The sequence below is a fragment of the Lissotriton helveticus genome, chromosome 1_1 (assembly GCF_964261635.1).
Source record: "Lissotriton helveticus chromosome 1_1, aLisHel1.1, whole genome shotgun sequence".
NCBI lineage: Eukaryota > Metazoa > Chordata > Amphibia > Caudata > Salamandridae > Lissotriton > Lissotriton helveticus.
The window spans coordinates 1485953788-1485970067 of record NC_136057.1 but is presented as its reverse complement, the minus strand read 5'-3'; the positions used below and the strand labels follow the sequence as shown (position 1 = coordinate 1485970067).

Here is a 16280-nt window from a genome sequence, read left to right as displayed (position 1 = left end):
TTTTCCATGGTATTATTACTAATGGAGTAGAACTAAAAAAGTACTTATTTTTTCCAAAGGATCTAATTGCGGCCAACACTCTCTCGAACCTCTGAACCGGTGTTTCTTGGGAGGGAATGAAGGCGATATTTTCAAAACCGTCTTAAAATTTGGAAGCAAGTTATTTGACCAGCAAGTGCGCCCATTGTTTCGATTATAAGAGACCTTTTCCTCCCTCTGATTCCAAAGTTCAGGCTTCTCAGTTTCCGTGTCCACTTTTACAACTAAAATAATATGATTACTCATGTTTGTGGCAGATACCTTAAATTGTGTACATACATTAAACAGCACTCCCAAATTGGGTACTATGCTTCACAGGAAATGGGATTAAGGCACTATGGATCATCAATGTTTATGTAACTGGGAGAGGTAATATGGGTTTTAAGAGGAAGTTCAAATATAAATAAGGAATAATTGAAGAACTTAATTGGGAACATAACCTAAGGAGCTATAGATGAGGTTTGTGATCATTAAGGCATCAAGATAGTATCAAATCGAAAGGGCTAGTTTTGTGAGCTATTTTGTTTTCATAAAGAGCCCTTTTATGATTATGAGCTATCTTAGAACTCATGTAAAAGCACGATCATGTTAGAGATTTAAAATGAATGTAATTAGAATATATGAGGAAAGTGTATTTTGAAGTAAGCAAGGTTCAGATTATTTCTCTTGAAATACTTCTTTCCACAATTACATCATACATAGAAAATATTTCTAGCAATTTACCCAGTTTCCAAGACGATAAAATAGTTTTCAATACATTGTACAATAAATGCCAACCAGTGTGCACATAGATCTACCCAGCCAGGATAGTTAATTCTATACATATAATTCTCAATGTCTTAACTAAATGTTCAATTCAAATATTTAGAACTCCTAGGAGGTCCACATAAAAGTGCATACAAAGTGATACAAGAAAGTATTAAATATCACAAACTCATTCCACAAATAGCAAACTGGATAAAGTGGCTAGGCGTATCCTAAGAAATACAGTAATGTAACTAAATAACTTTTACATACCTATTCCCTTCGCTGTAGAAAACTTCCGAAATGTTTTGGTGGGGTGCTTCTATATTATCTAAGTTACACCCAGAGAAGTTGCCATTCAATAGGTGAAATAAGAGCCACCAATATAGCCGATATAAATATTTAGTAAAGTATGAACATATGCAACATTAGTTAATGTGTTAGAAGTACGACCAAAAGATGTTTGATCATTTACCCAAATATGTACCAAAGAACATATCTACGGATGAACAAGTGTTAATAAGGGTTCTCTAACAAAACATTTTGTGATCGAGATACATTTGGTAGGTGAGTGACACAGGTTTTCAATCTGGTACCAACTGACACAAGAATGAAAGGAGGCAAACGTTGCAGACATGAGAATGGTTACACATCTAGTGATTCTGTAAAATTTAGAAATCAACATATAAGATACCATACAGTTGTACCCCTCTTGTCGTTTTGGTGCAAAACACTGTAATAGAGTAATGCATGAAAAAATCTACTAATAGCGCAATGCAATGCAAGAAACAGTCTACAGAATCAAGAGCTATATCTTGTTGGGGCGGAGCTGGCCTGGCTCCAAAATGGTCACAGTAGAGTAAAGCTCCTGCAGCTAGACTGCTAATCAGTAGGAATCCTGGCACCCATTGCGTGTTCTACAGACAAATAATCAGCGCCCTGTAGGACCGTACAGTTACCTCACCCACTGAGGCGAAGGAGCGACCTTAAGGTGCTTGGGGTGACTGCGGGAGGACCTGCGGTACGGACTGGCCTAGTAGTGAGGTTGCAACAGAGAGCTGTGCGAGGTGATAAGCCGCTGCACACAGTGAAATGAGCCGGACAGCAGTGGACTGAAGATGTGGGCGCGCAACCCGGACTCAGTGCTGCGGGGGACAGCTGTCATGTTCCCAGACCAGGTGGGAGCCAGAGGCAGTGTCAGGGCCTACAGGGGACTGCAACCAGCGGTGCCAGGTGTGACACGATCTGCGAAGGCCTTCAAGGACTAAATTGAGACGGCACCAGAGATTGCGCCTGGAACACTCGTGTCGACGGCCCGACACAGTGAGAACCTGTGTGCCAGTGGAGGGACAGCGGTGGCTGGGCGGCCTGTAAGTGACCTGGGGCACAGGTACCACAATCGGGACCTCTGTGGCCGCATGCATGAACAAGGGATTACTGGGTGGGGAGAGCCTGAAAAAGAGGTTCTGATGGGAGCTGAGGATCACCCCATTATTGGGAGACACCTATGCGGGTGGGGAGAGCGGGAGGTCCGTTGCTGGATGTGAGGCCAGGCCCAATGACCTACTGACTGGTGATCCCTTCTCTAACATGTATCCCACAAAACCTCCCTTGCTGCTGCGGGGGCTTTGATGGTTCCTGGTTAAGCTGCCATCAGTGACTCCGGACTAGCCTGATTTCCTTGCAGCACTCCCATCGGGTTTGCGGACTGCTACCTTTATAGCGGCAGTCGATCATGAAGAGGGGGGTCTCCCCATGCTGGAAGAGAACTGTAGAGGATAGGCTGTTCCTGCGGCTCGACGTGGGTACCGCAACGCCCCACCTGGTAATACCTGTGAAGGCTGCACTAGCTTGACCTACACAATATTTTATGTACGCAACACAGACAGGACCCCCCTCCCCTCCCTATGTTGCGGGAGGTGGTGAGATTCGGCAGACTATCGGGCCTCCAAATCCATTACTTTCCCACTCACCCCTGCTATTACGCCAATAACACTGGAGGTCCCCCCCCATGTTGGACAGCCAACTCAGTTCGATATCTGGGGATACAGATACACAAAGGCCCAATGCAGGTCGTCAAGGATAACTATGGTACAGCAACTCATAAACTGGGGGAGGACATCAAGCTTTGGCTCAAGCTCCCGCTGCCTCTGCCGGGACAGATAGCGATCAAGAAGATGGTGGTGCTCCCTAGTTTTTATTTCTGTTTCAAAATATTCCAATGTTCTTGCCGCAGTCATTTTTTGACATGTCATGTTACTTGTTGCTCCAGTTAGCCTGGGCGGGAAAGCAATCAAGGGTGCAATGGAAGGTCCTTACACTGCCATACAAAATGGGAGGCCTTAATGCTCCTGATTTCGAACTGTACTACAGTGCTGCACAGTTTATCCCAGCACATTATTGGCTCCATGGCCCATACAACCTGCCACACTTACATATCGAAACAGACAATGCTCATCCTCATACACTCCCCCGAACGCTGGTCCGTAACTGTACATGACGCTTCGGTGTTTCGGGTTCCCTTAACTCCACAGTACACTCCGGCATAGAGTTACATCTTCCTTTTCGCAAGGCCTTGAAGACCTTGCTTTTTGCCTTGGACACTTGATCTTTTATATTCTGCTCTCACCAGATAGCTGTAATTGCTTTAGCGCCTAGACGCCTTAGGGTATTTGGTTGCTCTATATAAATTGTTCATTCATTCACACAACTTCTGGAGTGCCAGGCTTGCTCCCAATTGTACTCCCCGCACATATTGATTGAGTGGTGCTCCTGGTTCCCGCTGAACCAGGAGAAGAGTGTGGTACAAACACTGCATACACTGGGGATTCCCACCATGGTAGAGCTATTCCAAGAGGGGGAGGTGAGGGACTGGAAAACCCTTCAAGAAGAAGAAGCACAGAAACCCCTTACTAAGTTTCAATACTTCAGAGTCTGACAAACATCTTGGGGATGATATGCAGGAGCCCCCGGCCATGCCTGTCCTCCCTAATACAAATCAAGTACCCCCTCCAAGCTGGTCACAACATTTTACACCCTGGCACAGGAGGAAGTGGCCCAGGTGTCATGAAGGCGTGATTAGGATTACAGAGGGACTTGGACAGGGCCAAAGACGAGAGTTGGAGATATTGTTGCTCAGTGACCAAAACTGTATCGTCAAATGGTCTGCACAGACTCATACATTTTAAATATATCAATGAGTATATTACACCCCAGAGATGCTCCTTGAATACAGATTACGAGGCTCCGCGGAATGTTCCAGATGTCGTGAGTGCATAGCCGATTTTATACATGAAGCAGGGTACTGTCCTGAGGTTGCAAAATTAGGAGGGGGTGGGGGCAGTCTTCCGAGAGCTGGGACCTATTATTGATTCCTCACTGGAATTGGACCCCATGCTATCTCTCCTAGTTTAAGACATGGGTCAACAAAGCAGATATACAACTAACTAGTAGCCATTAAACTCTTAATGGCCAAGCGCTTTGTGGCGATGCTTTGGGTTAGAGGCCCGAATCCTACTATAGCAGAGTGGCACACAGACATGGTATTCTTTAACACGCAGTGCAATGTATGTAGCAAGCAATTGCCTCCTCAGAGTCCTCCTAAAAATCAGTGGGGGCCCTATCTGACAACGTACCTTGTGGGGAAGGAGACGAGAGAGGCAGAGGGGGAGTGAATAGATGTACTATTCCTAGCAGCTAAGAGTGAAGCACAGCGGAGGTCTGGACTAGCTGTGTAGTGTACGACAATGCACGAACGGTTGAAGGGTGATCATGCCACTTGGGCATGAAGCGGCACTACAGCTGATACCCCAACTTTATGTATATGTCAGAGACACGACCATAAGTGTGATGTATATTTGGAAACTGTGTTCGTAACCGCCAGCAATAAAATTTGTACCAATGTCAACTCCAGTAACAGATGCTGTGCATTCTGCTGTTTTGTAGTGTAATTTGTCAGGCAAGCTACGGTCATGTTGTACCATCAAAGCTATATTTATCTTGTGTTTCATTAACAAAGAAAAAAGGGCTATATCGTGTTGCATTCTGATTCCAATTTGGACAAATTAAAAAGCCCAACTATAAAAGAGGCAAGGACGGGATTGGAGGAAAAGGGCAGAGTAAGACTCCAATAAACACTAAATGAAGATCTTCTAAATATGAAATGAACATTAAGAAATATAGAATCTCAGAAGAGAAACATTTGTGTTTGTGAAATATTCAGCTCGCCCATTACTTTCATTTGAAGTTAGAAACCTGAACAAATTATCGGAACCAGAAGTTGGTCACTATATTTTGCAAGGTTTTCTTGACCAATTTACAATTAATAATCATAGAACTGAGAGCTTGAGCAAAACAGCCAATAGTTAATTGTCTGTTACTTAGAGACACCAGAGGGCCGGAAAATGAAACTCAACTGTGGAAAGAATTTTGGTGCAAGGTGTGAGTGAGTATAGTGATGCTCTCATTATGTCTTGGATCGCAGCGCTTATCATTGTGATGGAGGAAAGGATATGTGAGAGATACGATAAGGGTATAATTACCCAGTAGCTATATTAAATTCTGTAGGTCCCATGTTGAGTTTATAGGGTTTACGCACAAACGTAAGTGTAATGGGGAAAAAAGTACCACTAATTAAAATAATGCATACATGGGGGAGTAACCAACAAAAAAACATTTTGCTAGAAATCAGAACAGAGACCTGAGCTACTTCCACAGCAAGAATACGTTTTAATTACATGACTAATTTCATTGTCTGCTGCATTTGTAATGTCTGTAATCATTATTGATTCATTTCCGATTGTTTCTGGTCACAGATTCACTTAAAATGTAGCTTTCGAGTTGTTCCTCCTTCCTAACCCTATTGGGTGCTAAGGAAGGGTGCAGCTCTCTGCAACACTACCTTCCTATGGTTTAGACATTAGAGTTTCCTATCCTTCGGATCATACATGGACCTACTGGGACCCCTCCACCAGTTACCATGGTAACTCACTCTAGATCTACCCTCATAATACAAAGATCCAGTGAGCAGTCGGTTCCTGATAAATCATAGACCCAGTGATAGCTGCCTCTCATAATATATGGAATCCGCATTCTGCTGTACTTAACTTAGCCCACTTTCAAGACAACCCCCTCACCAGCTGATGCCAATACAGACCTCTTCCATGATCTACTAAAAAAAAAAAACACTCAAGCAACTCCTCCAAATCAGTTCATTTCATTAATCACTTTCCCCTGTGCACAGTGGCAATACATGAGCCAGTCTTCCTCTGGTAGTGTCACAAGAATCTGGAACTCTCTGCCTCCCTCCTTCCCTCCGCCTAACCAAGTGCCTAGTCACCTTCAAAAGGACCTCAAACTCCTCCTTTTTGACAGACACCTTGATTAGTTCCCTGTGACCATACTTAGGACTCTCTCCACTAGGATCCAAACTACTTTGATGCTTTAACTGTGTACGAGCTTTGACCAACTGCTGCAATTGTCTCATATGTCAACTCTTCAAGCATCCACCGATGTAAATGTCAGAGTTTAATTACTGTGGATGTCGAAAACGTTTAAGTAAATTTTGCCTCATAATAATATAGAAGTGTTTTATCGTTAATGTAGGAATGTGCATCAATTTAGTGGTTAGAGAAAAGTGCATTCTTTATTAGATATATCACATAGAAAATGCTGTTTGTTTTTGCAGAAAGCTCCCATTTCTATCTTTCTTTCACGGCCAGGCCTCAAAATCAATCTTATTCTTTACTGTCCCTTTAATAATAAATGTTTTTCCTTTATGCAGACTTTTTTATGCAGACTTTAACATTATGTGAGAAAGTGCCATCTTTCTTGCACGGTATGCCCCCACTTTTTGCTGAATTGATGATGTGATTTGACTGAGTGTGCCCCGGGCTCCTGCAAATCAGGTGTCCAGGGCCTGTGCTTCTTCCTTAAAACTGTGTTGAAACTAAAACCCAATTGACATCTCTGGCCACATGTCAGTCCCTGGTAAATGGTACCCTAAGTACCCAGGGCATTGTGACCAGAGAAGATATTGTGCCACCCTTAGGGGCCCTGTATCCTGACACACACACACTGCCTTTGCAGGATGAGTGTCCTGGTACAGAACTAAACAAAGAGTCGACATGGCACACATCCCTGTGTGCCATGCCCACTAACACACTGCCCTGGCATACATCAGTCACCCCTCTAGCTAGGTGCACTATGCCAGTGGTGTGGGCACAGGTGCATGAGCCCTATGCCCCTACAGTACCCAGGGCAATTCCTGGGCACTGTAAGTGCAGTGATGCCATTAAGAGTATATGGTGCTGGGAGATTGTCATTACGAACTCCACAGCACCAGGATGGCTACACTGAAGACTGAGAAGTTTGGTATCAAACTTCTCAGCACATTAAACCCCCACTGATGCCAGTGTGGGATTTCATGCCAAATGCATGACAGAGGGTAACTTAGAGTTTTCCCCTGAACCTAACCTACAATCCACGTCTGGTCTGAGAGGCTGCATAGGCTGCCACACAGGTGCTATGTCTCCTCCCCAGGATGGGCAGGGGAAGCTTCAAAGGCATTCCACCTTTGTGAGCTTCTCCAGGCCACTAACTGTACTCAGCACCTGGCCCCCACCAGTTCTGACCCCCACCCTGGCGGGAAGACTGGCAGGAAACCCTAAGTGAGGAAAGGGGGTGTGCCAGCCTGTGCCAACTCAACCCCTCAGGTGGGAGAGGCGAGGTGAAGCACGACTCCGGGCTACCGCCATCTTGAAGATGGGCGCCCTATCAAATCAGAGCTAGGCCCCTGCCCCCTCCCACAGGAGAGGAGCAGGATAGGGGGGTGTACTTACCCCAGGACAGGGACCCATTGGTACCTGCCCTTGCCCTACCTGTAACACCCCTAAATTTAGTATTTAGGGACACCCTGAACCTTCCTTCCTCCGATCCCGATTCTAAATCAAGAAAGAAGAACAAGAAGGACGACCTGCCGTGCAGCTGCTAACAAGAGGACGACACCAACTGACTTGGCCCCAGCCCTATCGGCCTGTTGATCCTTGAACCTGCTCCTGCTAAACTCCGGCGGCTCCAGCAGACAGCAACCTCGAAAACCCCGGAGGACCTGCCTGCCTTGCTCAACTAGAAGACTGGGACTCCCACGAGAAGTGGTTCTGCTCAAAAAGCAGCACCCCTGGTGCCAGCCAGATACCGCGAATCTAGCCCACTCTGCACCCGTCGAGCCCAGCCTGTGCAGGAATGAACAAAGACCCTGAGGACGTCCCCCTGGTGATTGTGACCTGAAATCCAGTGCCCAAGGACCCTCCTCGACGACCCAGTCGACGCCTGCAGCCTCATAACCAGCTGAGGGTAAGATTTCCTGATGTCATAAGACACCCCTGGACCCTGCACCCCGCGGTCCCCTGTACCCAACTACTGGGTGCCTACCTATCCTCCAAGATCCCAACTTACCTCTCGAAGTGTTGGTCGCTCCAGAAGAATCTCCGTCCCCGGGCCTGCAGCCTTTGTTCATCTTCCAAGTTCTCCATTGAATAACATTGAGCGCCCGACGGCTCAAAAGCACCCTGCACCCAGCTGCCCGAGTGCCCCTGGCATTGCAACCTTGGTCCTAACCTACTTCCCCATTTCCCCTGAGCAAGTGACCAGGAGCCCAGCTCCCACAGCTGCGTGGCCTGCTTGCCAGCCGCCATAACCAGAGGCCCCCTGCCGCCCTTAGGCTATCATTGGGCCTAACTCTCTCTGCACCCGGCTGCCCCTGTGCCGCTGAGTGTGTATCAACTGTACCTACCTGACCCTGGGAGACCCCCGAGTCTGTGCACAGAACCTTAACTCTGCCAGTCGAGTACTTACCCAAAAGCCGATAACTCACTTTCCTTCCATAGGGTAACATTGACTGGTTTCACTTGAAAATTCTTCCAAGTGTGGAGTTTTGAAACTTTAAAATATTCATCTAAAATCAGCAGAACAACGAAATCTGATTTACTCACCTGTTATCAGGAGATAACCCAGTGCTGCATCTTTTAGCCCAGCACGGACCCTGAAAAGTAATTTTAACTGTACTTACCACAAACTTGAATTTCCTTCAATAGGAATCCATTGTATGATTTTCACCAGAAAAGTTTCTAAGTGTCGATTTTCAAAAACGACAAATATTCCTAAAAATATCCCCTGTTTCACTTACACACATTCTTTCAATTGTTTACAGAAGATGATCCAGGATCCAACCCTGAGTTAGAAAAAGTAACGATAACATTACTTACCTGCTAAGTGAATTTCCTCCCATAGGATAACATTGGTGATTCTATGTGAACAAGTTTCTGTCAACTTCTAAAATACAATAATATTCCTTAAAAATCACAACTGTAACCAAAACGCTTTTACTTAACTGTTTACATGGGATGTCCTAGGACTGAATCTAGGATCCAGTCCTGTGGTTAGAAAAGTAATCCATAAAGTAACTCATTGCATTGATCTAGAAATTCCCATTGAGCTCAATGTTGCATTGTGTTTGAAATTGTGTTGCCTATTGCAACAACTGTAACTATTGTAATCAAAAATTCTATTGCCTATTTGAAAAGTATTTAACTAAAGTAACTCATTCTGACAAAGTATATTGTGATACCTTGTTGGTTCTAAAATAAAACAACTATATATTTTGATACAAAACAATTGGCCTAGAGTTCAGTTCTTGAGTGTGTGAGACCATTTGCTGACTGTGTGTGTACAACAAATGCTTTACACTGTCCTCTGGTACTGCCTTACTGCTCGACCAAGCTACCACTTTATAGAGTAAGGTTACATCTAACTTTAGCCTCTGGGGACTGTGGACTCTATACACACTGTACCTTACTTTGGTCCAGTATATATAGAGCCACTTTCTTACACATTATAATTGAACTGCAAAACATGACTTTTGGTGAAAAATGCTGTTTGCAGCAAAATGTATTTCTTTTCCCCTCACACCACATGATTTCATCGTATTTAGATAGTTTTCTCTGCCACATGATTATAATGAACAAAATCTAAGTGAAAGAAAATGCTTGCTATCACTCCGATTGCTATGATCTAACCAGACATGCCATATAATAACTGACAGAGTAAGCTTGCTAAATGTTCTCATGAAAACCTAGCTAGATGTATCTTTTGTAGCCGCCTATTAAACAACAACATGTCGAGATGGACGTTTATCACGGAATTCGAGGAGTAAGGCAACAGACCATTGGAAGATCCTCTCCCCTTGGTCGGGGATGAGTCAACATTTCGAGTTAGCAACATGTTTTGTGCTTTTCCATATCGTATGTTCCTAGCTAGGGAGGAAAAGCATGCTATGCATACCTTCCCTGCCATGCTCTTTACCACTTTACTGTGCTAATCCTGCCCAAGTTTGCTATAAGCTACTGCAAACTGTGATTTCCTTTATTTTCCTTACCTTTTGTGACAAGACTTTCCTTCTTTGTGCTGATCATAGATACTGATGTGATTGTTTCCTTCTATTTTATGGGTTGTCGCTGCAGAACTACTCTTTATGGGGAGTTTGGCCTTCCATTGCCATTAGCCTTTTACTATATAGTGCTTGCTCTTTTCCAAAAGAACTCTTTATGGGCGCTCTTCAGGATACGTTAGGTTCTTTAGATTACTATAGGGAGTATTTCCTTTATAGAACATGCTGTTATTTTAAATACTGTCTCTAATAACACGTTCGACAGGGCAGCCGTCAAGACCTTCCTCAACCTCTACAACCGCCTGCTAAGGGCAACAAAGAAGACAGCCCTTGCTGCACTCATTGAAACCAGCAACACCTATGTACTTTCCAATATTGTTAAGGAATCCCCCAACCCAGCTGCTGAACAAAACATCACACTCTCACAGGAGCAGCCTGACAACCACACCCACTTCTTTCACGACAAGATCGCAACCATATACAGAAACTTCTAACCCCAACCCACACTAAGGGGCTTGCTCCACAGATACACCACCACTAAATTCGACACGTAACACACACTGACCACCTGGAACATCCTCTCCACCCAGGACCCCACCTCCACCATGAAATCCATCTACTCAGGAGCTCCCACAGACTGCACAATATCTTCATCCTCGGAAACCAAAGGATCAACCAGGAACTTACCACCATACTCAACACATCTATCACCACCGCATAATTTCCTGACGCCTGGAAACAGGCCAAAGTCAGACCACTACTCAAAAAACCCTCTGCTGACCCCAGCGAACTCAATAACTACCTGCCAATCTCCCTGCTCCCATTCCCAGCAAAGCTACTGGAAAAGATCAATCAACTCATGACACATCTGGAGCAGAACCAGCTACTTAGCGCCTCCCAATCCGGCTTCCGCAGCAAACACAGCACTGAAACCGCCCTGATATCAACCGACGCCATCCAAGCCCTCCTCAACTGAGGAGAAACAGCAGCTTTGATACTCCTCAACCTCTTGGCAGCCTTTGACACCGTATCCCACCACACACTGATCGAAAGACTCCACCACATCGGCATTCAAGGGGACGTGCTCAGATGATTCACCTTCTTTCCCACTGAAAGAACACAGAGGATTCTCATCGCAACTGTTGCCTCTGAACCCGAGAAGATCACCCTCGGTGTCCCCCAGGGCTCAACCCTCAGCCCCACAATCTTCAACGCATACATCATCATCCCGCTGGCCAACATCATCAGATCCCATGGTCTCAACATAATTTTTTTACACAGACGACACCCTACTCACCCTCTCACTCACTGATTACTCCCACTACCACCAGAACCAACTTCCACGGATGCATGACAAACGTCGCCGACTGGATGGACAACAACTGCCAGTAGCTGAACACAGATCAGATGGAAGCACTGATCTTTGGCAACAGCAGCAACATATGGAACGATTACTGGTGTCCATCAGATCTAGGACCCGCACCCAATCCCTCCAACCATGCCAGATACCTAGCAATCATCGACAACAAACTCACCATGAAATCACAGATAAACGCTGTCTCTGCATGCTTCCTCACTCTGCGCATACTATGTAAAATCTTCAAAAGGCTACCACTACACACGAGATGCACAGTGACAAGCCCTCGTCCCCAGACATCTGACTACGGCAATGCCCTCTACATAGTAATCGCCTTGCACCTTCTACAGAGACTTCAGACCATACAGAACGCCACAACCAGACTCATCCTCTGCCTTCCCAGACGAATCCACATCATACCCCACCTCAGGGAATTGGCTCCCTGTACAGAAGAGATGCCAATTCAAGCTGCAAACCCATGCACACAAGGCTCTACACAACAAAGGTCCCGCCTACATTAATTACCAACTATTGAGAAGACTACGCTCCACCTCCCTTCCACTTCCCCATACTCGCTGCATGTACAGAAGAAAAAGTGGAGTACGGTCCTTCACCCATATTGCAGCAAAGACCTGGAACAGCCTCCCCACGCACCTCCAGACCATTATCTCACTTTCGGAATTCCGAGTGGCTCTCAAGACCTGGCTGTTCGAATAAAGCTCTGGGGCCTGCAAGTGCCTGGATACCCATTTGGGTGATTAGGCGCACTTTTTGAACCTTGATTGATTGAATAATGATTGTTTATATTTCAGTAAACAAACTTATCTGTCTAACCTGAATAAAAGAACAAAAATACAAACTAATTCCTTTTATGAGAAATAAAGTTTTTGAATCTTCATCAAACCACTCATCATTGACCAAACATTAAATGTTGTAAGTTAGCAATGTATTCAGATTGTGCTCCATTCTAACACAGTGGCAAAGATTTGTCGACCGAAGAAAGAAATATTCGGGGAATTGTAGTTCCACTTAGTAAATCTTAAAGTGGAGCTGGTTATAAAATGTTCAAGAGATTTCCACGCTCGCATTACTGTAACTGTAACTCGCTGTAACTCAGGTACCCTGCTACTGTTGTAAAGCGCTCTGAAGCCTTCGGGTCATGTCCACGCTATATAAAAATTGCTAAATTACAAATAAATACCCGGTAGAGCACCCTGCTTATTCCAACTTGGGCCACATACACCTGTGGCACTTGACACTAACCCTTTCTCGAATGATTCTCCCTTCCCTTCCTGTCCCTGGAACAATCTCCATTCACCCTTGCTGCACCTGAAAGCCCACATTCTGTGATCACCGCTTCCCCACACTAGGCACACTTTTGTTTACTATCTCACCGCCACATTCATGTAGTACTGGCCTCCGCCCCTCGCTCATGCTAATGTACCTGGCAGTGCCTCTGTTTTAAGCTGTCTTCCTCGCCTGTGGCGTTGGAGAACAAACGTTTCTGCAGATCGAAAAGCCTGGCCAACTGTACCTGAAGAATTCCCCTACTGCATGGGACCGCTAAATATTAGCACTGATATCTCCCAGGACATTAGACCCCCACATTACCTGATAAAACCCCTCCCCATATTGTTGCGACCCTCTCCTTCCGCAACTGTAGCCATGACATGGCTCTTCCCTACAGTACCTTATGTCCTACTTTCCTTTTTCAACCCGACACTTTCCTACCTGAAAGACCCCCCATGGCCGCCGTCCAGGGCTGTCCAAAAGCCACGTTCCATGCCAGGAAGGCAGAAACTCCGATCAGCGTCCCCATCGACGCATAGGCAATGCGCACCCAGAGGCGCCGGCTGAGCGCCATAGGGAAGAACAGAGGAAACAGCCAGACCTTCCGAAGCACTTGCTGGCGCTGACAGCTAGGGCAACAAGGGGGCGGGGTAGTCAGGGACACCGAAGAGGGACTAGGGCGGGCACACAGGGGAAGGGTATGGGCAAAAAAACTAAGGACGGACTATAAATATATTGTAAGGGGGAAGAGTTGATGCTAGATATAGAAGAAGGACAAGAGAGGAGACAAAAACTGAAGATGCCCGTTTGTTTTAAAGTGAAGACTGAGTATCTGACCCCGAGTGGATTTCAGTCCAACTTTAAGTTTAAAAAACTATACAGGTTAATCTTTTCAACGAAAATTTGTATCGTTATGAACGTGTAGTGCGAATGAGAAAAGAGAGTTAGAATGTGACATGGAAAGGTGCGGTGGAAGTTTACATACGCTAAGGTATAAGGAGGAGTGGTGTGTCATCGGTTATCGTAACGTGTTTACATTTAGTTTAACTTACCTGTAAACAAGATATCGCCGCATTGTGCCTTTCAGCATTTCTCCAGAGTTCGATAAGGCAATGAAGGACGATTGGGACAGCTGACAGTTTAGAGTCAGTTACGTTGTGAAAGCGGCATTTCTCCAGAGTTCGATAAGGCAATGAAGGACGATTGGGACAGATGACAGTTTAGAGACAGTTACGTGTAAAAGCCCGACCTCTGCGGTCGCCCCTTCCTGCTCTACATATCCTTCTTCACTGTGTTGGCTAATAATAAATATGGAATGTAACTGCACCATCCTGCTTCTGAGTCTTCGTTACACAAGGAGCAGTATCTGCACACTACATCACTTTGATAGAGCGGAGGGGTGAACCCACTATTTTTACCAAATACTTACCTGGGCTCAATAAACACATTAATCATTTATTTCTTGAGCAGGTTACCTCCACACTCTATCAAATTTTATAAACTTTACTTATTAGGTCCTATACCATAGACTTACCAATCCTTGTCACTAGTTACTAGGGACCTATGGGATCAAGGGATGTTAGAATAATAGGTATAATATTTCATTTATAAAATAACCACAGACTCGGGAAAAGTTTAATCTTTTATCTATGTAAGTTTTCAAATGTTACTGTCCATACACTATTGACCAAGATTCTTTCAATTATGAGAATGATAAAGAGAACAATGATATGCAAAGCTGTAAAGAAGAGAGGGAGACAAGATTAAATAAAATAATCTATTTATTTAAGTGCTGTATAAAGACCCACTAATGCACAGGAAACACTTCTTTGCTCAACTGATCTCCAACCGTTTCTCCATCCAACCCTTTAAGAATCCTAAGCACATCATCACATTCTAAGAACACTTATAATAAAATCTAAATTCTAGCATCATACCATAGAAATAAAAGTAAGACACAGTACCACATGTATCCATTTTAAACAAACAAGAAAATTAAATACTGTAAAGTAAATACTGTAAATTTAAACATCTAAAATATAGTCATCAAATTTCTCGGGCAACCTATGGTTTCTTTTTTGTGGTAAAGCAGTTTCTTGAACCAAAGTATGTGAATCACAATTTGTTTCTTCATTGGGTTGAGATGTAGCATTTAGCAAAGAACTCGCTCTATTACCACCAAGATCAACCCATGAAGAACCACCATCCTCATTCTTATCAAAAAAATATTCTTGCCCTGGTTTGAGAACCACAACAGAACTTTTACTCCACCACTCCTTGTCTTTAAGAAAAACAGAAGTGTCAGTATCTTTTTCAACCTTGAAAGGATTAGTGAACTTAGAAGAACCCTTGCTGTGAAGTGTGGGTTTGACAATACGAACCCAATCATCCACTTTAATGTTCTTACCTTTGACTTTATGAAAAGAATCATAATAGATTTTGCCAGATATGCGTGATTCAGAAATATTCTTCTTTGCTTTATCAATAGAGGACTCCAAATTATCAACTTTTGTAACTTTTTTAAACACAGGTGTTAATAAAGATTTTGCTTGTCTCCCTCTCATTAAAAAATAGGGTGAAACTCCAGTGCAAGTATTTGGAGTGAGATGATAACTTTAAACTTTTTCTCTAAAAATTCCAAAACATCTAAATTACTCTCCAATGCTGCCTGAATACCCTCTTTTAAAAATCTTTTGGCCCTCTCAACTTGACCATTAGCACGAGGACAATATAGTGGTGCTTTTTCAGACTGCACCCTAAACTTGTTTAAAAATAATTTCATTTTGTTTAAAATAAACTGCACCCCATTGTCCGATAGAATGGTATCAGGAGCTCCTTCAATTCTAAAAATGTTGTCTAAAAATTCAATTACAACATCAGTTACTGGATGTTCAACAAAAGTGTAATAAACCCACTTAGAAAAATTGTCAACAACAACAATAGAAAATCTACTCTCCCTGCCCAGACATTCAAGAAAAATCTATAGAAATGTTCTTCCAAGGACCATCAGGAACCTCTTGAATAGATAATGGCTGTGTGGAAACCTTCCAATGCTTATCTGACTTCACACACACAGAACAATTGTCCACCATCCTCTCAATACAAGTATCCGTACTAGGCCACCAATAATGTGATTTGAGTAACTTCTTTGTACTAGAAACAGCCGGATGTCCTGAATGAGCCAACTTAACAAGTTTATTTCTGATACCTAAAGGAGGAACAAACAAATCCTTCCTCAAAAGTATATCATTCTCAATGCTAAGCTCTTCAGCAATCTGAGCGAAACTTCCACAATGCGCATCAACATTTTTACAAGATGGCCAACCATTAACCACAAAATGCTTCACTTTGGTCAAAACAGAATCATTATTCATAGCATCTAACCACTCTTCCTCTGAAACTGCA

General features: G+C 44.0%; 1 protein-coding gene across 1 annotated transcript in view; it reads right to left on the bottom strand.

Moving 5' to 3' along the window:
* SLC48A1 (solute carrier family 48 member 1) overlaps positions 1 to 13532 on the bottom strand; it is a 181619-nt gene extending 168087 nt beyond the window's left edge. The window contains exon 1 of the mRNA XM_078686489.1: positions 13317 to 13532. Within this exon, the coding sequence (XP_078542615.1) occupies positions 13317 to 13449 (133 nt within the window). The 5' untranslated portion in view covers positions 13450 to 13532. The remainder of the gene's footprint in view (positions 1 to 13316) is intronic.
* Positions 13533 to 16280: the final 2748 nt, after the last annotated feature.